At 45.0% G+C, this 26,433-nt stretch overlaps 3 protein-coding genes across 7 annotated transcripts in view; 2 read left to right on the top strand and 1 right to left on the bottom strand.

The window, feature by feature from the left end:
- The first annotated feature begins 656 nt into the window (after window positions 1–656).
- TMEM269 (transmembrane protein 269) lies at window positions 657–26,027 on the top strand. Of its 2 annotated transcripts, none has more exons than XR_010835845.1 (6): window positions 657–6,339; window positions 10,271–10,368; window positions 11,061–11,204; window positions 11,849–12,049; window positions 24,220–24,389; window positions 24,586–26,027. XR_010835845.1 is itself a non-coding variant. In XM_059074599.2 (6 exons), the coding sequence occupies exons 2-6, from the start codon at window positions 6,248–6,250 to the stop codon at window positions 14,959–14,961; spliced, it is 672 nt and encodes a 223-aa protein (XP_058930582.1). In that variant the 5' UTR covers window positions 657–1,999; window positions 6,201–6,247; the 3' UTR covers window positions 14,962–15,490. The 2 variants fall into 2 exon arrangements, 1 of the variants encoding a protein (XP_058930582.1); XM_059074599.2 differs by lacking the exons at window positions 24,220–24,389; window positions 24,586–26,027 and adding an exon at window positions 14,825–15,490 and having other exon boundaries at window positions 657–1,999; window positions 6,201–6,339.
- On the bottom strand, window positions 19,586–25,391 carry SVBP (small vasohibin binding protein). 4 transcript variants are annotated; one of them, XM_067009830.1, is made up of 3 exons: window positions 25,310–25,391; window positions 24,482–24,631; window positions 19,586–20,008 (listed from the first exon to the last, which is right to left on the bottom strand). In XM_067009830.1, the coding sequence occupies exons 2-3, from the start codon at window positions 24,593–24,595 to the stop codon at window positions 19,922–19,924; spliced, it is 201 nt and encodes a 66-aa protein (XP_066865931.1). In that variant the 5' UTR covers window positions 24,596–24,631; window positions 25,310–25,391; the 3' UTR covers window positions 19,586–19,921. The 4 variants fall into 4 exon arrangements, with proteins under 4 accessions (XP_066865931.1, XP_058930701.1, XP_058930710.1 ...); XM_059074718.2 differs by having other exon boundaries at window positions 24,482–24,656; window positions 25,310–25,351; XM_059074727.2 differs by lacking the exon at window positions 25,310–25,391 and adding an exon at window positions 24,950–25,247.
- The window catches only part of ERMAP (erythroblast membrane associated protein (Scianna blood group)), a 32,901-nt gene continuing 31,979 nt past the window's right edge, over window positions 25,512–26,433 (top strand). Inside the window, exon 1 of the mRNA XM_067009753.1 lies at window positions 25,512–25,524. The gene's annotated coding sequence lies outside the window, so the exon portion shown is untranslated. The remainder of the gene's footprint in view (window positions 25,525–26,433) is intronic.

The following is a 26,433-nucleotide window of genomic DNA, read 5'->3' as shown; positions in this document are numbered from 1 at the left end:
ATACTCTAGTAGGTCTGTGTTTTATTCCAGTCCTACCCCTAGGCTCTTCATGACATTTTTTTTTCTTAGATTCCATATATATGTGTTAGCATATGGTATTTTTTTTAACTCAGTATTCAAACTCTGATAAATGTCCAGCTGCCCCAATTCAGACTAGCCACATTTCATGTACTCAAGAGCCACATGTGGCTAGTGGCTATCATGTTAGTACAAGTGTAGACAGTCACCCTACTGTTCTTGTTCTCTACTTATGTGAGACCCAGAATGGGAGGAAGCTAGAAACTTCCGGTGGTTAGGGAGGAGGGTGTTTCTTAGCTCTCCGTACTTCGTCTCCCTCTTCTGAAGGAAGCCTTGGGGATGTCCAGGCTAACAGAGGCATGGTCATGTCCTTAGAATGATGATGATGATGATGATGACTGAGCTTCTGTGCTGTGCTGAGTATTTCATATAAGCTCATTTAATTCTCACAGCAATCCCATTTTACAGACTTGGTTGTGGAAACCAAAGTAAGTTGTTCAAATTTACACATCTGCCATGTGTTAGAGCTGGAATGTAAATCTGTTTAAAAGTTAAAGCCGGTATTATAATCATTATGTGACCGTTTTTATTTTGCCGCTTTAATGGTCCATGTAGGCTGGACAAATGAAGAGAAATACAAATGATAGAAAGGAGCTGACCTGACTCTTGGGCTTGGAATCCCAGCACAGCTGAAGTTGCCTCCATCCTGATTCTCCATTTTAGTTTCTCAAACACCTTAGGTGTGACTTCAGTGTCAAACTGTGTTCAGGTCTCAGATCCACTAATTAATAACGGTGTAACCTTCAGTAAAATCGAGTGATGCCCATTTCCTCTTCTGGCGAATGGGAATGCTAATACTAACATCAGGGGCATTTGAGAAAATCCAGTAAGATGACTATAACGTCTGTAAAGCATTGAGCCCAGTGGCAAGTAGCCACTCAGGACAGGCTAGGTCCTATACTTCTCTTCCCCCTCCAGGCTGCAAGGTGAGGCAAAGAGTCACTTGACCTCCTAGCTCCACCCCTTCTCTTCGCATATTCTGTGGGGCGCCGGAAGCTATTGCTGCTGGAACTTAGCAACTGGGTAGGTCAGAGAAAGTGGGGCAGGTATTAGAACTGGTGCTTGGGATCCTACCCAGTACTAACACGTTTCTCTCTGTGGCACATATTCATCCAGTTGCGGAACCTAAACACCTCAGAGAGGCTCTTACCTCCTCCCTCTCACTCCTCTCCCACGCTCGACATTCCATCTCACAGTGGCTCCTGGTCCGACTACTATTCCTTTCTGCTGTCTAACAGTATGTCTTTGCTCCAGCCCCCCTCAGCTCATGCAGTGTTACACAGCCTTCCTCCACGCTGGCTGCCAGGATGATCTTTCTAAACCAACCTGACCATGTCACTTCCCTACTTAAAATTTCCTATTTTCAGGACTGAGTGTCAGCTACTCAGCTTGTCATTGATCCAGCAAGTATGGGGGCTGGGGGATGTACTTTATGCCTAAGCGTTCTTATAGGCACAAAGATACAGCCGTGCACCAAGCACAGCAAAAGCCCTGCCCACGGAGGGGGCTTACATTCTAGGGACCCTTCACAGTCTGGACCCCAGCATCCCTTTACAGCCTTATCTCCCCGCAACTCCCTTCCAGCCCACCTCCCTGCCACACGCCGTGCACTCTGGTCTCTTCGCCTGCCAAGCCTGTCCACGCTCCCCATGTTAGACTAGTGCCCTCCTCTCAGATCCCTCCATTCCCCTTCCGCGCCGCTTTAAGACCTAGGGCTCCCCGGCAAGCTCTTCCTGCCAACTAAAGCCCCGTGGCCCCTCCCCTGCCCCTCGGGGATTGTGAGCTAACAGCGGGGGTGGGGGATGGGTGAGAGGCTTGGGACAGCGCGGCTCCCCCTCTCCTGGGCTGGCCCCTCTCCACCGCCCAGGAAGCGGGGAAGGAGTGCGGGCCCCCACCCCATCTAAGAATGTCTGGTCCCCAGGTAAGCAGCCGCAGCGTCGCACGAGCCTCCCCCAGGGTGCTGTCGGCGACCACTGCCCTGGGGGGAAGGAGTTGTTCCGAAGCGCGGGCGCCCAGCCCCGGCTCCGTCTCTTCCATCTTTTCGCCTGGGCGTCGTCGCCGTCGCTGTCGTCCAGGACCGACGCGGCACAGCAGGCAGGGGAGGGGCGAGGAGGGGAGCGCCGGTGTCTCCAGCTCGGACAGAACGGCGTCGGGAGGAGGCCGGCTCCCTGTTGGGCTGTTGGCCTCTAGGGTGGCGGAATGGAGTGGGGGCGGCCAGTGGGTGCGGGGCGTTTCTAACCCGAGGGGCTGTGCTCGTGGCTCACCGCCCGCGGGGGAGCGCCGCCTGGAGCCTTCTCGCTCCAACGCTGCGCGGGTTTCCCGGCAAGGCAGCACCGACTTCGCCACGCCTCGCCTCTCCTGAGAAATCGCCGAGTCCCACGCAACTCTCCCCTCTTCTTCCGCTAGCAGCCCCAAAGTCGGACATTTCTGCTCGCTCACTTCGTTCTCCTCACTCACCAGTCTCATGGCTGGTTTCCTTTTCTTCAGCCTCTGCCCTCGAGACCACCCTCCACCCCCAACCCACATCTGATCAAGACACCCCCTTACCAAATAAACATCACTGCCTGTCCACAGCGGCAAGGCAAGGTCACAGCAGCTATCACAACTGTGGCCTCCTTGCCGGCTTTGCCTCCCGGCACCCCTGTCTCCCTGGAACCCAGCCTCCCCATTGGGCTTAAGCCCTTGCAATTTCCTTTGCCAGGAAGCACCCCCTTTTGTTTATGCCCGGAGACCCTCCGTAAATATCACATTGGCCAAGCCTTCCCCTGCCCCCACCCCAGACTTAGTCTTCCCTGGACACCCTCAGCAACCGGACAACCCCTTGTCCAACAAAGAGTTGCCACACTGCCGTCGCCGTCCCTACACACATCTGCCCCCCCTACCAGAACCCCAGCCTCCTGAGCGTGCCCAGAACCCGCAGGCACGGGCAAATGAAGATTGTAAACGTTGGGTAGTTGCTGGGTGTGCTGAGGGGCTGGATTGTTCACTTGAGAAGGCTTCTCACAGGACAGACAAGACAGGCTTTGAGTGATTCCGTGCAGGGAGAGGATCTCGGGCAAGCACCAGAGTGCTCTATTAATTTAACAATCATTGAACAACTTCTATTGTCAGGCCTCATGCAGGGCACAGGGGACCTCGGTTGGCACTCAAGTTCCTTCCCTTCTAGTAGAGAAGGAAGACCACATAGGCGGTGCCAATACAGAGCGCCAAGTGTCACACGGCGAGCACAAGGAGATGTGGCAGTGCAGGGGAGGAGCAGCTCAAGACTTGAGGGGGTGTCAGGCTTCCCAAAGAGGCCCACCACCCAACCCAAGACCAGAGGAGGGCAGAGAAGGGGTCGAGGGGCAATGAAGAGAGGAGGCTGAGAGTCGAGCAGGGCTTTGTCACGAAGGACTTGCATACCACATGAAGGAGCTGGACTCCTCCTGAGGGTGTTGGGGAGCCACTGATGGCTTCCGGGGAGCTGGGGAGTGACGTGAGCTAGTCTTGCAGGCCACTGCTGGGCAAGGCCTCAGCTCTGACCCCCTCGTCTGAGCCCCCTGACAGGCGGGGGCCCTCTTCTGTGCTCCCTCAGCAGCCTTGTCACCTCCTCTTCTGTGCAGGGTTGAATACCTCTGAGCTTTTTGAGAGACCAGACCAGATCTCAATCTTCTCTGTCCCAAGACCAAGTGTTTGCTGAATGGATGGATTTTTCCTTTTTTCTCCAAATTTCAACAGCTCTTACTCTCAGCTCCACATCCTTCCATACCTGGGGCCTGTGCGGCAAATGGCTTTTAATTGGGAAAGAGGAGGCCCAGTTCCAATTCCGGCTCCACCATTTGCTGGAACAAGTTGCTTAACTGTTCTGAAACCTCAGTTTTCCCATTGTTAAGATGAGTTACCACCCTGAACTGTCTATAAGTCTCCACAGGCATGCATGAGTCTTGTTTTCCTGAACAGACTGTAAATTCCATGGTCCAGGCAGGGACCAAGGGCTTTCCCCAGCACCTCGCTCAGTCTGAGCTTACAACGAATACTACGATCAGTCCTGTTGGTTGGTAGACAGCAGAGTACACAGGAAAGAACACTTATGGTGAAGTTGGAAGTCTTGTTCTGCCACTTCCAGTGTGACCTTGGACAAGGTTCTTCCCCTCTCTGAGTCTTCTTTGCCTTACCTGGCAGACCTCACAGGGCCATTGGAAACCATAGAGGTGAAAGTGCTTTGTGAATGAGATACTATAGTAGACAATTAATTGCACATTAATTAAAAAAAAACAAACCGTGTGGTAGTATAGATGAGGTATGTCTCACACTTGATGGACAAACCCCAGGTATCTGCTGACTGCCTATGAGTTGCTGGGATGCTGCTCTTCCAGGTGCAGACTAGGCTGGAACAGAGGCGCTTGGTCTTGCTTGGGTCAGCCTTGAGACTCAAGACAGACCAGGAGGGAAGGGTTGATAGGGAGGGAGCAGGCATCCAATCCTTTGCCCCCCTCCCATCCCAGATTTCTCGGACTAGCATTGCTTCCTGTCTTAGGTTTTGAGGGGACCTGGCATGACAAGGTCTCAGGAGTCCCAGTGGCTTTGGCATTGTAGCTACTGATACCCCTTGGTGAACGAAGCTGGCCTATGGGAGCAGTTAGCTCCACCGTGCTGCCTGATAAACTCCCAGCCCCACATTCCAAGTCCGGCCCCCTCTCAACCTCTGACATACTGGTGGCAGTATTTATGGGAAAGGACCATGATTTATCTTAGCTCTTGCCCAGACCAGAAGGACCTGGGGCTGTACAGAGGGGCTGTATGGAGGCAGAGTCTCAGCTTCCTCACCTCGAAAATGAGTGGGGATTAAATGAGAAAACACCTTGGAACTTGTACATTTTACTCACCTGCAGGATTGCTATTTGTGGGTAGTGTGTTTACAACCAGTGGGGCCTCCCTGTTTCAGAGAACGCTGGGGCTCTTTCTCCAAAAGAAAGTTTCACAGACAGTTTATGTGTAAGGAGTGCACATGTTTGGTCTTAGAGGGAAAACAGACACAGAGGGACTGTGAAAATGGCCAGGGCCAGCTGATTCCCTGCTGCTGAGAGAGGCAGAGGGAAGGGAGGAGGCCTGGGCAGGGCCTGCTCCTGCACGGGGAGGCTGTAGCTGCCCAGCCAGACTGGCCATCTGAGCTCCCTCATTGCCTGCACAAACCTCCTACCCCACAGACCTCCTCCTGCTGAGATTATGCCCCCGTAAGAAGCACCAGATTTAGAATCAAACAGAAGGGATTGATTCTACTCACCTAATGTGTGACTTTGAGCAAATACCTCCATTTCTCAGGACCTCAGTTCCCTCATTCGTGACACGGGGAGAATTATAGCACCATCTCCTAAGGTTGTCAGGATCAGAAGAGAGAATGTGGTGAAAGTGCCATGAGAACTATTTAGTGCTGTCCATATTCATTTTCTGTTGCTCATCTCTTCCCCTGTTGACGCCTGGGGCATCTCAAGCCACAGCCCTGCCCTTCTGAGGGTGTGAGCGTGGCCTCCGTGGCCTCCGGGACAAAGGAGCCTTGAGTCTGCAGCGGGCCCTTTGTGCTTCCTTCCCGTCAGGTGGCCTCTCTCCCCCTGGGCCACTCCTGGGGGTGAGGGGGTTACCCCTTCCCAGTGTTTTTGTTCCTGTGGGGCTCACTCCAAAGTATTAAAAGTAGCTTTATAATTAAAAAAAGAAAGAAAGAAAAAAGGAGGGCTCATTTATGATAAAGGTCTCTATGACAAGGGCTCATCTGTCAGATGGGGGAAGGGCACATACCCCTTGGACCCTGGGCCATGGGAGTGCGAGGAGGGTCAGTGTATGGGCTAGAGGGAGGTCTGTGCTGTAGGGAAAGGGGTGTAGTCAGAGAGGGGTGGAAGCTATGGTCGTTCTGGTTCACTCACTTTGCTATTGAACTTCCCCAGGTGCTCATCTTCAGCACCTTTGTCTTACCTCCTGGGTGTCCTCCATCTACCTGCAGTCTCCCTGATTCCAGCCAGTGAAACCATGTTTGGGAGGGTGCAGCTCTGGGATGAGATGTAGGGGAACAGGAGCTACTGGGTCCCTGGGAGCCTCTTTTGGGACTCTTTGACCTTGACAACCCCTTGTCCCTCTCCCCTGGGCCCCAGGTCAGCACACCAGTTTCTTCCTGACCAAAGAGCAGAGCCACGCCCAGATGAATGAATTTTCCTGGAAGGATGTTGCCAGTGCCTTGTCCCTGGCCAACATGATCCTGGGGCTCTTCTCCATCTTCTGCAGTTTCTGCAAGTAGGTCTGGGGCCCAGCAGGCTCTTAGCCAAAAGCTGGAGCCAATGGCATGAGGGAGGGAGTGGGGAGTCTAGAGAGCCAGGCTTTGAGGCGTACAGATCAACTGGGGGCAGGAGAAAGCGCAGTAGGTTGGGAGTCAAGGGGTCAAGATCCTAGCTTCAGTTCTACCACCAGCCTGATATGCGACCTTAGCTAGGTCATATCCTGAGCCTCAGTTTCTCCATCTTTAAAACAAGCAGCTCACACTGTGATCTCTATAGTTCCTTCCAGCTATGGCAATCTAGAATGGTTTCTATGAGAAAATCAAGAGGTTTTGAGATTTCTGTTCTGGTAGCCTTTGCACAATCCTTGGGTAGGCAGGCTACCATTAAATTTTTTTGATTCTTAAATTAGAGCATATGATCTGGCAGAATATTTGAAATTAGCACTGTTCTGGAAACTCTGAGACATGTATATGGCCCCCCCCAAAAAAGCTGTAGGCAAATTATGTTTCTATAAATTGAATCATGTTTCATTGGCTTTGGGAAATCAGCTCTTTAAAGATAAGTCCTTTATAATGTAAATAACATACTCCTAATCTGATTCTTTATAACCATGAGCAAGTGACTTCTCTGGATCTGTTTCTCAACCATAAAATAAGAGGATTTTAGCTGATTATGTTTAAGTTCCCTTCCAGTTTGAAAATTATATGATTCTCTAAGTCTGGGTTTTTGGGGTCTCATAAAGTGGGGCATACCTGCAGCAAAAAATCGCTATCTTCATAGTTCAACCTAATCTTCTGGGAGTGTAGTTTTTATGCCATAATGGTGGGCCCAATTCCCTTTAGACACATAGGTATGGGTCTAAACAAAGGAAATACTAAGGTTGTTTGGGAACAGCTGAGGTCTGGGGTCAGGCTCTCTATTTGCTTCTGCTGGGCCACCCAAGCATTGCACTCAGGGTGTCGACTTGTGTATGGCCTCCTAGGGCAGTTTGGTCTGAGATTGTGGTAGCTGATTTCAGAGGAGTTTGGGAGCATGTACTGGAAAGAAACATAGAATCCTTGAATATAGGGTCTGAAAGATATCTTAGAAATCATTCAGAGCATCAAAATACATGAGACAAAAACTGATATAACAAGCAGAAACTGAAGACTGTATTATCATAGTTGGATATTTCTATACTCCTTTATCAGTAATTGATAGATCCAGCAGGCAGAAAATCAGTAAGGATATAGTTGAATTGAACAGCACCATCAATCCACTTGATCTAATTGATATTTATAGCATACTTCATCCAACAGTAGCAGAATACACATTCTTCTCAAGCTCACCAAGATAGACCACAGTCTGGTCTGTAAGACATGCCTTAACAAATTTAAAAAAATAGAAATCATACAAAGTATGCTCTCAGGCCATATGGAGTTAAACTAGAAATTAATAACAGAAAAATAACTAGAAAATTCCAAAATACATGGAGGTTAAACAACTCACTTCTAAATAATACATAGATAATAAAAGGAGTCTTGGGCTTCCCTGGTGGCACAGTGGTTGAGAGTCCGCCTGTCGATGCAGGGGACACAGGTTCGTGCCCTGGTCCAGGAAGATCCCACATGCAGCGGAGTGGCTGGGCCCGTGAGCCATGGCCGCTGAGCCTGCATGTCCAGAGCCTGTGCTCCGAAACGGGAGAGGCCACAACAGTGAGAGGCCCGTGTACCGCAAAAAAAAGAGTCTCAAGAGAAATTTTTAAAAAATATTTTGAACTAAAAGAACGTGAAAATACAACTTATCATAATTTGTGACATGCAGTGAATGCAGTACTTAGAGGGAAATTTATAGCATTTAATGCATATATTAGAAAAGAAATCTGCTCTGTAAAAGACCACATCAAGAGAACTAGAAGACAAGCCACAGACTGGGAGAAAATATTTGCAAAAATACATCCAATAAAGAACTACAGTCCAAGATATACAAAGCTTAACACTCATCAATAAGAAAACAACCCAATTAAAAACCCAATAAGAAAACAACCCAATAAAAAAAGAACCCAATAAAAAAATTAAAAAACAACCCAGATAAAAAAACCCAAAGATCTTAACAGACACCTCACCAAAGAAGATATCCAGAGATATTAAGAGATATTCCACATCATATATCATCAGGGAAATGCAAATTAAATGACAATGAGATACCACTATACACCTATTAGAAGGACCAGAATCCAGAACACTGATAGCAACAGATGCTGCTGAGGATGTGGAGCAACAAGAACTCTCATTCATTGCTGGTGGGAATGCAAAATGGTACAGCCACTTTGGAAGACAGTTTGGTGGTTTCCTACAAAACTAAACATACTCTTACCATATAATCCAGCAGTCATACTCCTTAGTATTTATCCAAATGAATTGAAAACTACGTTCAAAACCTGTACTTGGATGTTTATGATGTTTTATTCATAATAGCCAAATCTTGGAAGCAACTAAGATGCCCTTCAGTAGATGAATGGATAAATAAATTGTGGTACATCCAGACAATGGAATATCATTCAGTGTTAAAAAGAAATGAGCTATCAAGCCCTAAGAAGACATGGAGGAACATTAAATGCATATTATTAAGTGAAAGAAGCCAATCCAAAAAGGGTACATATTATATGACTCCAACTATATGACATTCTGGAAAAGAAAATATGGAGAAAATATGTGTCCAAAAATGTGGAGACAATAAAAAGATCAGTAGTTTCCAGAGAGGTTGAGGAGGACATAAATAGGTAGAGCACAGAGGATTTTTAGGACAGTGAAAATGCTCTATATGATATTATAATGATGGATATATATCATTATACTTTTGTCTAAAACCATAGAATGTATAACACCAAGAGTGAGCCCTAAGGTAAACTATGGACTTTGAGTGACTACAGTGTGTCAGTGTAGGTTCATTCTTGGTATGTACCAAGGCCAGAATGCACCATTCTGGTGAGTGATGTTCATAATGGGAGAGGCTATGCATATGTGGGGCTAAGGGGTATATGGGAATCTGTATTCCTCTCAATTTTGTTGTAAACCTAAAACTTCCCTAAAAAAATAAAGTCTTAGAAAAAATGGAAAAGAAGGAAGATCTAAAATCAATTATGTAAGCTTCCACCTTAGCAAACTAGAAAAAGAAGAGCAAATTAAATCAGTGGTAAGCAGAAGGAAAGAAATAATAAAAATTAGAGCAGAAATCAATGAAATTGAAAACAAGAAATCAATTTTTAAAAATCAATGAAACCAACACCTGGTTCTTTGAAAAGATCAATAAAATTGATAAACCTCTAGCCAGGCTAACCAAAAAAAAGACAAGACACAAATTACCAGTGTCGGAAATGAAAGTGGAGGAATCATTACGTGGACATTAAAAGCATAGTAAAGGAATATGGTGAACAGCTCTATGCCCACAAACTTGATAGCCTAGATGAAACAGACCAACTCCTTAGAAGATACAAGCTACCAAAACTCACACTAGGAGAAACAGATCATCTAAATAGGCCTATACCTATTAAATGAATCATTTGGTACAAACCCCTCATTTTATAGGTGGAGGAACAGAGACCTAGGAAGGAGGAGTGGTTTATCTGAGATGGTTGTAGAGGCTGGACTAAGGCCTAGGACCCCCCTTGCCACTGAATGTGCCTGGAATTTAGAATTGAAAGGGACCTTAGTGATTACCGAGGGGGTTGAGGGCACCCCTTTAAGACTGTTGGTTGAGAATGATAGTATGGAAGGGATATAGATATGTGTGAGAGGTGTGTGTGTGTGTGTGTGTGTGTGTGTGTGTGTGTAAAGCAGCACATATCAGAAAGGATGTGAGTGTGGGAACACGTAGGGGTGTGTGGGAAGCATATAGTGGGAGGTGGGTGGAGTCCAGTGGAGACTATGAAAGAGCCGCCCTTTGGGGCCTGCTGGCCTGCATTTTAGGAAGTCCCCCTGTGCCTCCTGGATGCTTTTGGTCAGCTTTCTATTAGACATGGCTATCGGGGCAATGACCAGACACCTCAACATCTGCTGCACATCAGGTGAGTCCAGGCCTCAGACTCATAATCCCTGACCCCAGGAGTACCCATTCAGGTCAGCTGCTCCATCCTCTGAAATACAGCAGGCTTCCCTGAGTCACCATTCCTGTTCACATCCCTCTGAGTGTAGCAGAAGCAGCCCCTGAACAGGAGTTTGTGAGCCCCACAGTCTAGATCTAGCTCCTCTGCTTGTTCGCTTATTGATCACTGGCTGTCTTTGTCCTGGCCTTCAGTGGGCTTATCTGCCCCATCTCCCTCCTCAGGGTGGATCTGGGAGTGGGAGTGGTGGTTTTGGTCACGGGGGAGTGGGGAAATGAAAAATTAGCCCAAGCAGAGCTGCTGGTTTAAAATATGACAAGATATTCCCATGCAAGATTTTGCTTGAAAAAAAGGGTTCCACAGCTTATCAATTTGTTCCCAATTGTGGTCCAACCCTTGCATGTTAAAGGATGGGAAAACTAAGACCTAGACAGGGAAAGACTTGTCTAAGGCCATGTGGTCAGTTTCAAGCAGAGCCAGAAGGAGATCCTAGTCTTTGATCAACAGGCCACGTGGGGAGCAGCTGTTGCCATCTGGCCCCTCAGGGACCTGACAAACAGGGTCCTGCTTGTCCTCACTCCAGCTCCCCCTCTAGAGGGGACTAAGGTATAAGACATATGAGTGTAAGTTCTTCTAACCTTGGCCTTCTGGAGCAGGAGCCGAGCTGAATGACTTTGCTGTCTTCACCACCTTTGGCCTGGCCTCAGCCCTGCTTCTAGGCGTGGATGGGCCTCTGAACGGGTTCCTGGCCATCATCTATGTGTTGGCTATTTCAGTCCGCCTCTGTTTTTATTCAACTGGTGAGTGGAAGCCAGCCTTATGGCTGAGGGTAGGGAACCATGGAGGTGAGAAGCTGTTGGATGCCGGAAGCGTGAGGTGCAGTAATTGACTCCTTTCCTTCCTTTTATGGAGACCCCCTTCCTTCCTTCTCCCCTGCTGTAGGCCCACTGAAGACTGCAGGCTGCATTGGCAGAGACCTGTTCTAGGGGGTGGGAACCCTTGGTTCTTGAACCAGCTGTGCCTTTTTCTTGTAGGGTGACCTTTGGATGGAGCATATGAATTCACAGACTCTAGAACTAGAGGTCATACTCCAGTTTCCCATAACAGATGGAGAAACTGAACTCTGGTGAGGATAATTACCTTGCCTAAGGTCACAACGCAAGGGATTGCAGATGCAGACAGAAAGATCTCAAAGGACCCTTCTACAGAGGCTTCCTAGGGGCCAAGGCATAGGCCTGGTCCTAGCTGCCTGCTTTACCTTGAGGATCCAGTGCAAAACCCACACATCATCTCTAAACAACTAAGTGCTTCATGGCTGGCCACTGCCCTGGGATTAGGGGATTTGGAATGTGGGGCAGGGAAGACCCAAAGAGAGAAGAGCTTCCTCTGGTGGGTGCTTTAGAGCAGTGGGAAGTAGCAAACCCCATCTTTTCTTTCCCTGCAGGCGTTCCCTTCACATACAAGGGTCTACCCTGCCCCTATGCTTCCTGTGTTTTGGCCTCCACCTCCCTCCTGACCAAAGGCAACACATTCATTCTCTCTTGCATGGCCTCACTCATGATACTATTCATGATGGACCAGAGCTACTACCCACATGACGAAATCCTGGAGTCTGAGAACTGGAAAAAAATGGTCTATCTGGGAGGTGAGTGAAAATACTGCTCTTAAATATCACTAGTGGGCTTCCCTGGTGGTGCAGTGGTTGAGAGTCCGCCTGCCGATGCAGGGGACATGGGTTCGTGCCCCGGTCCGGGAAGATCCCACATGCCGCGGAGCGGCTGGGCCCGTGAGCCATGGCTGCTGACCCTGCGCGTCCGGAACCTGTGCTCCGCAGCGGGAGAGGCCACAACAGTGAGAGGCCCACATACATTAAAAAAAAAAAAAAAAAAAAAAAAAGTCACTAGTGATCATTTATTATCACTGTTGCTCATTGCCACCCTGTACCTAGTCCCCACATTCCCTCTCTGTTTCACCCTGCTTTACTTTTCTCCATAGAATTTATCATCACCTGATGTGTATTTACTTGTTTGCTGTCTATACACACTAAACCTGCCCTGCCCATAGAAGACTCTTTTTTATTTGTGCTATAATTCCTAGTACCTAGGATTGTGCCAATCACATAGTAGATGCTCAATGAATATTTGTTGGATGTCACTAAGTTCAATAGAAATTTAAGGAACACTGACCATACGTCAGTCACTAGGAATCAACTCGGTAAACCAGACAAATACTTCCTGCCTCAGGATTTTACAGTCCGATAGGGGAGACAGACACCAAACAAATCATGGCAGAAATAACTAAAAATATATAGTTTTGATGTGTTGTGAAACTATAGGGTGCTATCAGAGGGCATCAGAGGGTGACCTAATTTAGACTGGAATGCTTTAAGGATGGGAAAGGATCCTTACGGAGGTGACATTTAAACGAAATCTGGGTGAAAGTGGTCAAAAGGCAAAAACTCCAGTCACAAGATAAGTTCTGGGCATGTAATGTACAGCATGGTGGCTACAGTTAACAATACTGTATTGGCTTTTTGAAAGTTGCTAAGAGAGTAGATCTCAAAAGTTCTCATCACAGGGAAAAAATGTGTAACTATGTGAGGTGATGGATATTAAGTAAATTTATTATGGTTATCATGTTGCAATATATACAAGTATCAAATCATTGTTGTTACACCTTGGACTAATAACAATGCTCTAGGTCAATGATATCTCGATAACACTGGAAAAAAATTTAAAATACATGAAAACTGCAAGATGATTGGCCAAGGGGTGGGAAGGATGGCTCAGAAAAGGAAACAATTTTTGAATGCTCTGAGGCAAGAACAGCTGGATGCATTAGGGCACCAGTGTGGCTGGACTTGCTGAGAGAGGGCTTGTGACAGACTGAGGCCAGCGAAGTGAGCAGACTGGGCAGGATTGGGGACTGGATCCTGTAGGCAAATGAGAAGCCTTTGAAGAGATTTCTGAGCCACAGTTTTAAATGATCACTTGGACTGTAATGAAGAGAATAGATTGTAGGAGCCTAAGACTAAAAGTAGGAAAACCAGCTTTTTGTCAGATGAGAGGTGTTGGTTGCGGTGGAAGTGAAGAGATTTGGCATAAATGTCAAAGTGACATAGTTAATTCATGTGAATTGCATTTCCATCAAAGTATTACCACAGTCAGGGCTTCCCTGGTGGCGCAGTGGTTGAGAATCCGCCTGCCGATGCAGGAGACATGGGTTCGTGCCCTGGTCCGGGAAGATCCCACATGCCGCGGAGCAACTAAGCCCGTGAGCCATGGCCGCTGAGCCTGTGCGTCCGGAGCCTGTGCTCCGCAACGGGAGAGGCCACAACAGTGAGAGGCCCGCATACCGCAAAAAAAAAAAAAAAAAAAAAAGTATTACCACAGTCAGGTTGGTAGGGATTTTGGTTGACATTTGTAATTGAGTTTGATACGGTAACACAGGGACAAAGTTGGTTTGGTCAACTTTGAAGCATGCAAAGCTAAACTCACCTGTCATCTAAACTGGCCCTGTGTTGGGGCTAGCTTCTGCTATTAAATCTCACATTGTTACTTGTTCACCAGACTTCTGCAACAACGTTAAAGGGGAAGAATAGCATCTCACGTTTGTAGTACTTCCATAAATTTCTTTCACACATTACCCATTCAACCTCATTATGACAGAGGGTGAGAGGCATTATTATTCCTCTCTTAAGGTAATAAACAGGCTTTTAAAAGTTAGGTGACTTGCCCAAGGTCACAGAGCTGATAAGTGGCAAAGTATGGACTTTTCTAAATCCAGGTCTTGGGACTCCAAATCCCATGTTCATTCTACTACATCACAGCAGTATCCATTACAGGATCACCCATGCATTTCCATTCCAGAGGAGGCAGGAAAACCAACAAATCTGTATTCTGGGGGGTAATAAAACCAACTGTCTTAGGCAGTCAGAATATTAAAAGTGTCAGTGTAGGGAACTGTTTACTATTCAAGTTTCCAGGCCCACCTTGCAAGCAGGCCTTTCTAAGGACAGCAGTCTCAGGCCTGCTATGTTAACTCTTTTCTGCATGCGTAAAATATTTTATTGACCCTTATCTCATGTTAAACTTGAAACAATTAGGAATATATTTTTTTCCTTTTTTTTTTTTTTTTTTTTTTCTAACAAGAGATCTGGGCAGCTCAAATTTATTCTTGGCTAAAACTGACTTCTGATCTGAATTTGACAAAATGGAGCCTGAGATTGCATTAGATTGTAATTGTCTAGTTAACACAGGGACAAACTCTGCAAAGGCAGGGATCATGTGTCATTGGTTTTAGTGTCTTAGGCTCTGTGGGTAAAAACTGAAGGCTGGAAAGATGGGAATGGGAAGTAGAGGGTGGAAAATACACATAAGACAGCTTCATAAAAATTGAGTGTTTGCCTTTTTTCTTCCAGGTGTCATCATGGTGTTTTTGTCTCCATTGTCACTAACTGCTTTTTACTGCCTGATGTGGTCACTCTCCTACATCTTCTTTCCAGATGCTCTGTGGGGCAAGGCAGCATGTCTTAAGCTGCAGCACCGAAGATACTAAACAGCCTTACCCACTCCCGCTGGCCTCTGTGGGGTTTCTGCCAGCATGTTGGGCCAAGCCTCGCCTTACCCTTACTAAACGTTTCCTTGTCCCTATGTTGTGCATGTGCTAGATACATGTTGCCTTGAACCACAGCAACCCACAGTAGGGCCAGCAGCCTATATACTTCTTCCTCTTTATTCAGGGTTCTGAATCTCTTGGGGACAAGAGTTGTTTATGTCATACAGAACAGAATTTTTTCCAAGCTAAATTTGGGCTGGGCTTGAGTTCCATCCCTGTTACCAGATGGGTGAACTTGTGCACTCAGGTTGGTCCCTTGAAAATGAGTGAAACCCTTCAGAGTTGGTATAGCCTCCACCTTGGTCCTGCCTGAATGTAATTACTCCAGTGGTGAGGTGGGGCTTACTAACGCCATTTCTTAAATTTACAGACTCTGGCTCTGTAGAGCGGAGCTGATAGCAGGACAATCACGTTGCCCAATTTGTGTGTAGGATTTTGTAACTTAAAATTCCATATTTCCACAATCAAAGCTTCTGCCTTTTGCTTTGTTTAGAGATTAGACACAATGGCATCTTGAGGGCATCGTCTGGTCTCCAGGATCTCATTATGTGTTCTTTGCCTAAGCTCTAAAATACTAAACTCTAGATATTCAAAGGGAATTTCATATTCTAAAATCCAAATTGAATAGAAATAAAATTGTATGGAGCCCTAAAGTGGCACCTCACGAAGAACTCAGGCCCACTGAAAGCCATGCCCCCAGCACCGCCTCTGGACTTTCCATCTCCAGGTGGTGAACCAGATTATTGGCTAGTTCCACCCCTTCCTCAACTAGGGCACCAGAGCACCTTTACCTCGGGTCTAACTTCTTGAAGTTTGCAGAACAAACTATATGGCAAATATGCAGTAAATCTAAAATTAAATGAAAAATAAAAGTCCAATGAAGTCCACATTGCTATGATTTGACTCTAAAGGAACAGACAGCACCCTCTTCTCCACGGCTTTCTGTTTGTATCTCTGTTATATCATTTGTATTTTTTTCATGGTTAGATGAATATGTCTGTTTCCCACTAGATTTTAAGCTCCTTCAGTTTACATTTTCATATTTCTGCTGCCTGCCACAGTGCCCCACACTCAAAAACATTTACTTTGTTGATGAATTGATTTGGTTGTGCATTCTAGTGAGTTATATAAAAGGTTACTATAATGTAGTAAGAATCTTACAAATATACATGGGCTCAGACATTTCAGTGTGATGTCCTTCAATGCTGAACCCTCATTTCACTGATGCTATCCTTCATCAAAATATTTTAGGAACTCCAGGTCGAGAAATGTCTTCACATAAGCTCTTAGAGGCCAGAACCTAGCACAGTGCCTGGACATAGTAGGTACTCAAAAAATACTTATTTTACTCTGAACCAACTAAATTTAGTCCAAAAACCTACTATTCAATATTAGCCAATGATGTCCTCTTCTTAAACCAAAACCACATTAGCTATCAGATTTGGCCTCAAATGATTTTTGGCTATATCTAAAACTTGAACTACATTCAAAGGAAAAAGATGCAATTCTGAAAGAGGATTTCCATGTCCATTTTGAGCCACAGCAGCAGAGCTAAAATATGTAGACTTCCAAGAGGACTGCTTTGAACGGGATAATACACATTTGATTGTATAAATTTTACTTTGTTTATAACAATAATAGTCATACTACATTGCCTCATAAAAAAGTTTAGGTTAGCAATATGAGGATAGTTATAGGTCAGCTAAGAGCCTCTTGACTTAACAGAGGGACATGTGCTTCCTTCTACCTATATGAAAGTAAGGCTACACTTCTACTCTGGCTCTGGGGTCTCAGGATGCTAATGCTAACCATTCAATGTCTTTACTTTCTTAGTCAGGAATCAAAATAAAAAACAGAACTAAAATAGAATATGTTATAAAATTAAATAAATAAGTAAATAAAATATTCTAACATATAACAGATCTTAGGAACAAGTGGGAAGGCCAAGATTTCAAAAACATACTTCTCAAGCATCTTTTCTGATAACAATGTTATGAAACTAGAAATCAACTACAAGAAAAAAAGTGGGGAAAAAAATCACAAATATGTGGAGACTGAACAACATGCTACTGAACACCTATTGGGTCAACAAAGAAATCAAAGGAAAAATAAAAAATTATCTGAAGACAAATGAAGGTGAAATTTTGACATACCAAAACCTATGAGATGCACCAAAAGTGGTACTAAGAGCGAAGTTTACAGTAATACAGGCCGGCCTCAAGAAACAAGAAAAATCTCAAACACTCTAACCTTACACCTGAAGGAACTAGAAAAAGAAGAACAAATGAAGCCCAAAGTCTACTGAAGAAAGGAAATATTAAAGATCAGAGCAGAAATAAATGAAGTAGAGACTGAAAAGACAATAGAAAAGATGAAACTAAGAGCTGGTTCTCTGAAAGATAAACAAAATTGACAAACTATTAGCTAGACTCACTAAGAAAAAAAGAGAGAAGGTAATGATAAATAAACTCAGAAATGAAAGAGGAGACATAACAATAGATACCACAGAAGTACAGAGGATCAGAAGAGAATATCATGATCAGCTATACATCAACAAATTGGACAACCTAGAAAGAATGGATAAATTCTTAGAATCATATAGTCTTCCAAGAGTGAATCATGAAGAAACAGAAAATCTGAATAGATCGATCACTGGTTCAGAGATTGAACAGTAATCAAAAACCTCCCCCAAAACAAAATTCCAGGGCCAGATGGCTTCACAGGTGAATGCTACAAAATATTCAAAGAATTAATACTTATCCTTCTCAAACTATTCCAAAAAATAGTTGAAAAGGAGGGAACACTTCCTAACTATTTTACAAGGCCCACATCACCCTAATACCAAGACCAGACAAAGAAAACACAAAAGAAGAAAATTACAGACCAGTATCACTACTGAACATAGATGCAAAAATCCTCAACAAAATATTGGCAAACCAAATACAACAATACATTAAGGATCATACACCATGATCAAGTGGAATTTATCCCAGGGATGCCAGGATGGTTCAACATCCGCAAAGCAATCAATGTGCAATACCACATTAACAAAATGAAGTATGAAAACCATATGATCATCTCAATAGATGCAGAAAAAGCATTTGACAAAATTCAACACCCATTTATGATAAAAACTCAATAAAGTGGGTATGGAAGGAATGTACCTTGACATAATAAAGTGCATATATGACAAACCCACAGCTAACATTATGCTCAATGGTGAAAAACTGAAAGCTGAAACAAAAGCTTCATGAAACAATATCCTTACCACATGTGATATTTTACAATCTATTATTTCATTAAAATGAAAAGCTGGTCACAATTTATTCAATTGATTTTACAACCACCTACAGTTTGCAATACTAGAAAATTTCTCTAGGATGAACTATATCCAGGGCTGCGACATGTTAATACAAGCAGTTCCCAACTAAGGATCAGAATCTTTCCAACCAATGCTCATGTATTAATTGGTTATTTGAAATTTGAAACATATCCCATGAAGTAAGGTAGTTGGGAAGGGAAGTAATATTTACTGAGTAGTTATTACATACATTATCTTACTTCTCAATGGATGATCTTGAGAAGAAGAAAATATTATTCCATTACACAGATGGGAGAAGAGTGAGGCTTGGAGAGGTCAATAACATCCAATGCAGTAAAAATGGCACTTGACCCTAAGTCATCTGACTCCAAAAACTGCTCTTTCTAGCATACTAATACATCATTTCCTTAGGTTTATGATGACAGCTTACTCCAAACCCCCATTTCTCCAAAACACAAAACTGAAAAATCTGCATTCAACCCAAATTCAGTAGGATCCTATAGAACCTAATTACTACTTATGGGGATAATCTATGTAGAGGTAATCCTTGACTATAACTTAGGCTCTCAAAACACATTCTCCACAGGGATAGTAAGCTCCTTAACTCTGCAGTTTATTCCTAAAACAAACACAGCAATGGGAACAGAATTCTCAGTGACTTCAGAGTAGCAGGGAGACAAAGGAGATGGGAATTGCTGGAGATATTCCCAGCACCACTAGGGAAAATACAGGTAGTTCCAGTGTGGAGACTAACGGAGGTGGCAGTGTTGGCTCTTGTGCCCTCGCTGAGCGAACTGCCTCATTTCCATATGTGTTCTGCTTCTAGGCCTGATAAAGTGAAAGATGAAAATGAAAAACCAAAAATTAAAATGAAAACCCCAAAGCATCTCACTCCCCCTCCCCTGCTGGTGAAAGCCTGCCACTAACTGTCCTCATTCATAGGGTGACAGGAATGCTAGCTTCAAGCCTCTAAACCTGAGCTGTGGCTCATCTGGGAGCAGAGGCCACATATTTATACCCGTGTGGCTAAACACTTAGGGTCTGGAGGGTCTGCAGAGCTTTAGGCCCAGAAAGAATGAAATCTGGAAGCAGCCATGTTCTCTCCCTCCTCTCCTCTCCGCTCTCCTCCTGAAGGAGAAAGGGTCCTCTCTGCTCACCTCAACTTTGCCTGCCTAGTACGTTCTTTTGGACTCCACCTTCCATGGCTAGGCACCCTGACCCTAAAGTATGAGCAAACAAACATCTTATTAGTATTTTATTTGTAGTTTTGGAGATTTACAGTTTCACAAGAAACACTGAGGTTTTTTTCAAAAAATAGAAAAAGTTAAAAAAAAAAAGAATCTATTGTCTTGGAAGAATAGAACAAGTCTCTTCAGCAAGCAATGGGCCAATTCAGATCAGAGGAACTAGTGAAGTAAGTTAGATATAGGAAGTTCCAATTTATCCAGTTTTAGGAATAACACAAATGTCTTCTTGTCCAGTTGTGTAAGGCTCCAAATGGGCCATCTCAGCTTAAGACTGGTAACACACAAACAAAGCCTCCCAAAGGGTTCCATCGAGTGTGAACGCAGGGGTAGCTCACTCTCCAGGAGGCTGCATCTGTTTACAGAACTCATCAAACTGCTGCTGCTCCAGTTCTGTCATGACTCTGTTGAGGGCATAGATCTGAATGGGAGAAAAGACATGTTAGCAATGGAGGCAAATGCTCAGTGTATCTTCAGACACAAGAGGCTGTGTCATTTGAAAATGCCAGAACTGCATTGGTAACGCAGGGGCAGGAGAGGTAGACAGTAACTCCACTGGGGAATCAGGTAAGAAGCAGTGAGGCAGGTGACTGATCAGGCCTTTAAAGGATCAGTAGGATTTGAACAGGTAGAGACTGGGGAAAGGACATAGGTGATGGGGGAGTGGATATTATGATTAAATAAATATAATGGAAAAGTACAGCATTCGTTCTGGAAACTTCAAGTATGCTAATATGGAAGATATGGAATGGAGTTTGTGGGGCTGGAGCAAGAAAAGTATGTTAGGGCCTTAAATGCCATGCCAAGGAATCTGGACTTTATCAGGCTGACTCTGGAGAGAGAAGTGTGAAGGGAAGCAACCTGATTATATCTGTGCTTTGAGAAAGAAAACTGGAGACCACGTGAGGGATGGAGTCAGGGAGGAGAGATTATAGGCATTAGGAGACACCTATTACAATAGTCCGGAAGGAGGTAGTAGGAACATGACCCAGGGCAGGCAGTGGGGTGGAAAGAAAACTGTGAGAGACATTCTAAGGTGAAAGGCAGGGTGTCTACCTTGTTGCTCACCTCACAGTAATCAATTCCACCAAGGAATGAGAAACAACATAAAGCTTCCACATTTGTATAGAAGAAAAATAAGAAGGACTGTGTTTGCGTGTAGGGGATAAAACTTGAGTAATCAAAAAGAAGGGAAATGGGCTTCCCTGGTGGCGCAGTGGTTGAGAGTCCACCTGCTGATGCAGGGGACACGGGTTCGAGCCTTGGTCAGGGAAGATCCCACATTCCGTGGAGCAACTAAGCCCGTGCACCACAACTACTGAGCCTGTGCTCTAGAGCCCATGAGCCACAACTACTGAGCCCATGTGCCACAACTACTGAAGCCCGCGCACCTAGAGCCTGTGCTCCGCAACAAGAGAAGACACCGCAGTGAGAAGCCAGCGCACAGCAACGAAGACCCAACGCAGCCAAAAATACATTAAAAAAAAAATTCTATAACGTTTAAGTAAAACGGAATTCCACACAGTGATGAAAAGTCTCAAACAACAACAAAAATGATTCCCCAAAAGCATAATACTGATCGTTAAAATGGTCAAGTTTTATGTATGTGTTACCATAAAACAAACAAATAAATAAATAAATCTGCATGGTTAAAAAAAAAAAAAAGATGCTGAGTGAAGAGAACCAGTCACGGAATACGGTAACATATATAAAGTTCAGAAACATGCAAAACTAGACAGTATACTGTTATGCTATAAAATACTATTTAGGGGTACGCACAGAAATAGTAGATTAATACAGAACAGCAAGGGAGTGATTAGCATGAAATTAAAGACCGAGAGTACTGCTAGTGGGAAGGCTGGGGACATGACCAGAGTGAGGCCTCAAGAGCTTCTAAGTTACTGATCATGTTCTATTTCTGTAGTTGGGTGTGTGTTTTATTCATCTTCTTTAAGTGCACAAACATATTTTATATATATTATTTATATGTATTATATAATTAAGAATATATTAAGTACAAGTATACTTAATATATTAAGTATTATAAGTATTATGTATTAAGAATATATTAAGTAATACATTAAGCAGAGAAAGAAGAGACTCAAAATGGGTCAAGGGTCCAAGCCAAGGAATGAGACTTTCAAGGAGAGGATCACCAACAGTGCCAAATGCTGCTTCAACTGCCAAATGGGCCTCTGTTTCCATTCACCCCTCTCATCTCTCCTTCTCTTCTCACTTTCTGGAATGTGGCATCTATACAGAGCTGAAGGGAAACTGTGTCTCCGCCTCCCCACAAGGGCTCTTGTCACATTCCTATCTTAGGAAACTGCATTCCAGGCAACACAGACAAAACAGCAAGGCAACTGTGGCGCAAAGCAGGGAGCAGGAGAGACCTGTTTCGATGGCAGTACTGCCCCTCAATCCCTTACTACCTAGGAATTCTGGTCACAACACTTCACTTGAAATGAGGATGATACTTTCTACCTCACAAGGTCATCTATGTTGTATCTCCCTTCCTTATTCCAGGAAGGATTTACAAAGGTCAGAGTAGGAGCAACAATAATATACCCTGGTGTGAGGATTACACGTGGTGATGCATGTGCCTGGCACATCTGAGGAACTCAACAGTGCCAGCTGCAACGACAGTGCAAGTCCGGTATGACATCTTGGCAAATCAGCACAATTCAACTTCAAGTCCGCACAATGAAAACACAGTGACTCTTGATAACAATCAATCGCTGCCATTTTTGAGTGCTTCCTCTGGGCCAGGCACTGTCCTACGTGCTTTACATACAACATTTCAATTCCTTACAACAATCTTGTGTAATTGATGTTATCATCCTCATTTTACCAAAAAGGAACTGAAGAGCTGAGGTTCAGAGAGGTTAAGTATCTTGTCCAAGGTGACTTGGGAAGAACTGGAATTTATGGGGAGTTGGGGTTTGAAGTCAGACAAGTAAATGTAACCTGTGGAACCTCACCGGCAGGGTGTCAGTAAACACATGAACAACGTCCTCAACAACATTATCACTGCCGTGTGCACCAAGGACAGTTTCCTAGGGCTGTTTCTTACAGCAACCCTCCAACTTTCACCAAAGCGCTCAGCAGTATAACTGTCTGGGGGCCTGTGTCCAGGTGAGGATGGGGAGGTGAAGGAAAGAGGGGCACAGTCTGTTAGAACCCAGATCCACAGCTCTCAGACAGTCTGCCTTAATCCAAAGGCAGATTTCAGTTTATGGATTAATTTCAAACACACTATTAAGTTTACTTATTATGTTTATGTTGGCCTCCCCCACTGAATGCATGCTCCACAAAGGCAGGGACTCCTCTGTTCCTACAACAGTGCCTGGCACGTAGTAGCAGTTCAATATTGTGAGTGAATGGATCAGATTAACAAAAATTTAAAGTCTGACACTTAAGCATTGGAAAAGAAGTGAGGAATGAGAACTCTCTCACACTGCTAATGCAGGTGCAAACTTGTACAATCTCTCTGAAAACAATCTGGAAACGTCTAGTAAACTTGAAAATGTACCCAATAATTCTACTTCTAGTTATATATGCCCTTCAGGAATTCCAGCACAGGTGCCCAAGGAGACATCTAAAAGTTTTTCACTACAGCATTGGTTGTAACAGCAAAAAAAAAAAAAACCCCTATAAATTATTTAAACATCCGTTACCGGAGGATGGGGTAAATATACTAAAGTGGATTCATAAACTAGACTACTATTAGCAGTGATGAGGAATAAACCAGATTCTTACATTAACATGAATAGTTCTAAAAAACATAAACAAAATGCAAAATAAAACACGTGGAATTAATTTAATGTAAGATTTTAAAACACAAAAGAACATTTTATATTGTTCAAAAATATCTACTAATATTTGATGGTAAAAGTATAAAAAAAAATAGTGGTTGCCTATAGGGAGGGGAAAAGGAAATGGAGAAAGGGGACTTCAAATTTTTATGTAATTTTTTTTTTTTTTTTTTTTTTTTTGTGGTACGTGGGCCTCTCACTGTTGTGGCCTCTCCCGTTGCGGAGCACAGGCTCCGGACACACAGGCTCAGCGGCCATGGCTCACGGGCCCAGCTGCTCCGCGGCATGTGGGATCCTCCCGGACCGGGGCACGAACCCGTGTCCCCTGCATCGGCAGGCGGATTCTCAACCACTGTGCCACCAGGGAAGCCCTATAATTTTTGTTTATCTTATTTAAAAAAGACTCCAGGCAAATATGGCAAAATGTTAAAAACTACCAATCTGGGGCGCTGAGTACCCAGGTGTTTGTTATAATATTCTGCTTTTCTGTATTTTTAAATTTATAAAAAAAGAAAAGAAACAAGCAAAAGCAAAAGAAATAGAAAGAGGGAAGACTGCAGTAAGCTTTTTCCTGATATTAAATGCTAAAATAAAATATTCACGTAAACAGTCAGGTTGATATTTAAGTGCCGACTGAACAAAGGAACACAGTGTTGGGTGTAGAGCTTGGGCCTCTACTGCCCAGTTAGGAGGAGCAACTCTTCAGGCCAAATCCAGGACATTTGTACTAGGGTGTCTGACACTTGCTCTCTCTCACTCCCTTACAGGACCCCTCCCTTACATGTCCCTTCTCTTTTTCCTTTCTTCCTTCCCTCAGGTCCTACCACAAAAGCTCTGCACCAGGAGTCATTTGGAGACTACCTGGTACTGGTCGGGGTTCTGACACTTGGCATGTGACTCTGGGCTGCCACCTCACCATGTGAGCCTCAGTGATCTCCTCTGGAAACCTGGGAGAACACCTGTTTTGGCTGGATTGGCTGGAGGCAGGTAGGGCTCCCCGTCACAGCTCTCCTCTCTGTATCTCTATACCGGCATCATCTCCAGCAGACTACAGGTGTTCAGGCCCTCCTTACTCTCACCTCTGCTCTCTGTCTTTGCTTCAGCTCCTGCTGGGCTGATTTCTGCTTGGCCTTCTCAACTCTGCTGACAGCCTCTTTAACTTTGGATTTTTCTTTACGTGCAGGTGGATCCATGACTTGGCTTCTGTATACTTCTTAGTCAGCTCTGACCTGGATGGTACAGAAGAAGGCGGATCTAAAAACAAAAAAAGAACGAACGAACGAACTTCCATTCACTAATGCCCTACCTCAGCCCCTTCCTTTGGCAGGGGAGGCAGAGGGGCCCGGGGGAAAGGGTGCTGCACTGGAGGAGTAAGACCTGAGTCCCACTGCCACCACTTCGCTGGGTGTCTCTAGGCAAATCTCCTCCCCACTCTGAGCTTTAGTTTTCTCCGTCTGCACAATGGGACAACAGTCCATCCCCTGGCCCCCTCCCACGAGCTGCCGTGTGAGCACCAAATGCGAAGAGCCCTATGAACGGTTTCCTACACTGCAGCGCGCTGCATCCAGCTTGGGACTGCCAGAATTACGAGGACACCGCGGCCCAGAGGGACCGACCGGCCGAAGTCTCGAAGCGGGCTGGCGAGGAGCCCAAGGCTCGCGCGGCCGCCAGCCTCCGAACCAGGGCTTTCCCACCTCTGCCCTCCCAGAAGGTTACGGCCCGCTCGGCCCGAGGGGCCCGCCCTCCGCCACCGCCCCGCCCGGGCCCAAGCCCGGCCCCAGGAGGGCTTCCCTCCCGCCGCCGCCCACTCCCGGTGCAAAACGGCGGCTGAAGGCGGGCGGCGCTCGGGAGTCGGGGCTTTCCCTCCCGGGTCAAGGGCCCAAGGCAGAACCCCCGCCTTCCCCTACCTCCCAGCCTGCAGTACGAGCCTTCCGCGCCTCGGATTGGGCGGGGCCGGGAGGCGGCGGGCGGGCCGGCGCGTCGAGGCCCCGCCCACAGGAAGGGCCGCGCGTGAGCAGAGAGCGTGTGTGGACGCCCCGCATCGGTGCTGGAGCTGGAGCTGGAGCTGGAGCTGGAGCTGGAGCAGGAGCTGGAGCAGGAGCTGGAGCTGGGGCAGAGGCGGGTGGGTACCAGTAACAAAAGCTTTTCCCGGGAATACTTTCTGGGACAGACGCTAGGCTTTGAAAGGTGATATCTGAAACCTGGGACTAGAATTGTAAGTCTCTGAGCCTCAGTTTTCAATTCGGAAAGTAGGGATGATGATTGCTGCCTTCTTTTTTAAAATTATTATTATATAATTTAGACAGTAAACATGGTCTATTTTTGCTTCTTTCCAATAGAATACATTTGATCACTTTTTTTAATACAGCAGGTTCTTATTAGTCATCAGTTTTATACCCTTCATTGTATACATGTCAATCCCAATCGCCCGATTGCCGCCTTCTTGATTCAGAAGCTTGTTAGGAAGATCAAGTGAGCTCCTGTTTGCCACAGTGCTTTGAAAAGGGAAATCGTGATGGAAGTATAAATAGCCAATATAAACAAAGAGAAATGTTCAAGTTCACTGATAATCGATAATTTTAAAATTACAATTTTATAACTATTTACAATAATTTTACAAATTGAAATAGCTGGCTATTGTTTTTCATTTATTAGATTATCAAGGATTGGACAAAATGGTAGATAAGTACTTTGACAGCAGAAATCTTGTACAGTCTAATAATAACAATGACAATAATAACTACCTCTCTTCTGGAGTTATATTACAGGCACTGTTCATAGAGCTTCACATTTATTAACTCATGTATTCCTCATAATAAGTACGTATAATAATGTGAATATATAATAATATACTATTATTGTCCCCATTTTACAAATAAGGGAACAGAGGCACAGAGAGTTTGTGACTTCTCCAAGGTCACACAGCTAGTAAGTGCCCTAGCAAGTATTTCAGCTAGGATTTAGGATAGGACAATGGCCTATCCAAAAGAAAACGTGTTCAGACCCATTCCTTTTGTTCCTCTAAGGATTG

Source organism: Kogia breviceps, chromosome 1, assembly GCF_026419965.1.
Source record: "Kogia breviceps isolate mKogBre1 chromosome 1, mKogBre1 haplotype 1, whole genome shotgun sequence".
In the NCBI taxonomy this organism is placed as follows: Eukaryota; Metazoa; Chordata; class Mammalia; order Artiodactyla; family Physeteridae; genus Kogia; species Kogia breviceps.
Note: the sequence above shows the minus strand (reverse complement) of the source record. Positions and strands in the feature narration are given on the sequence as shown.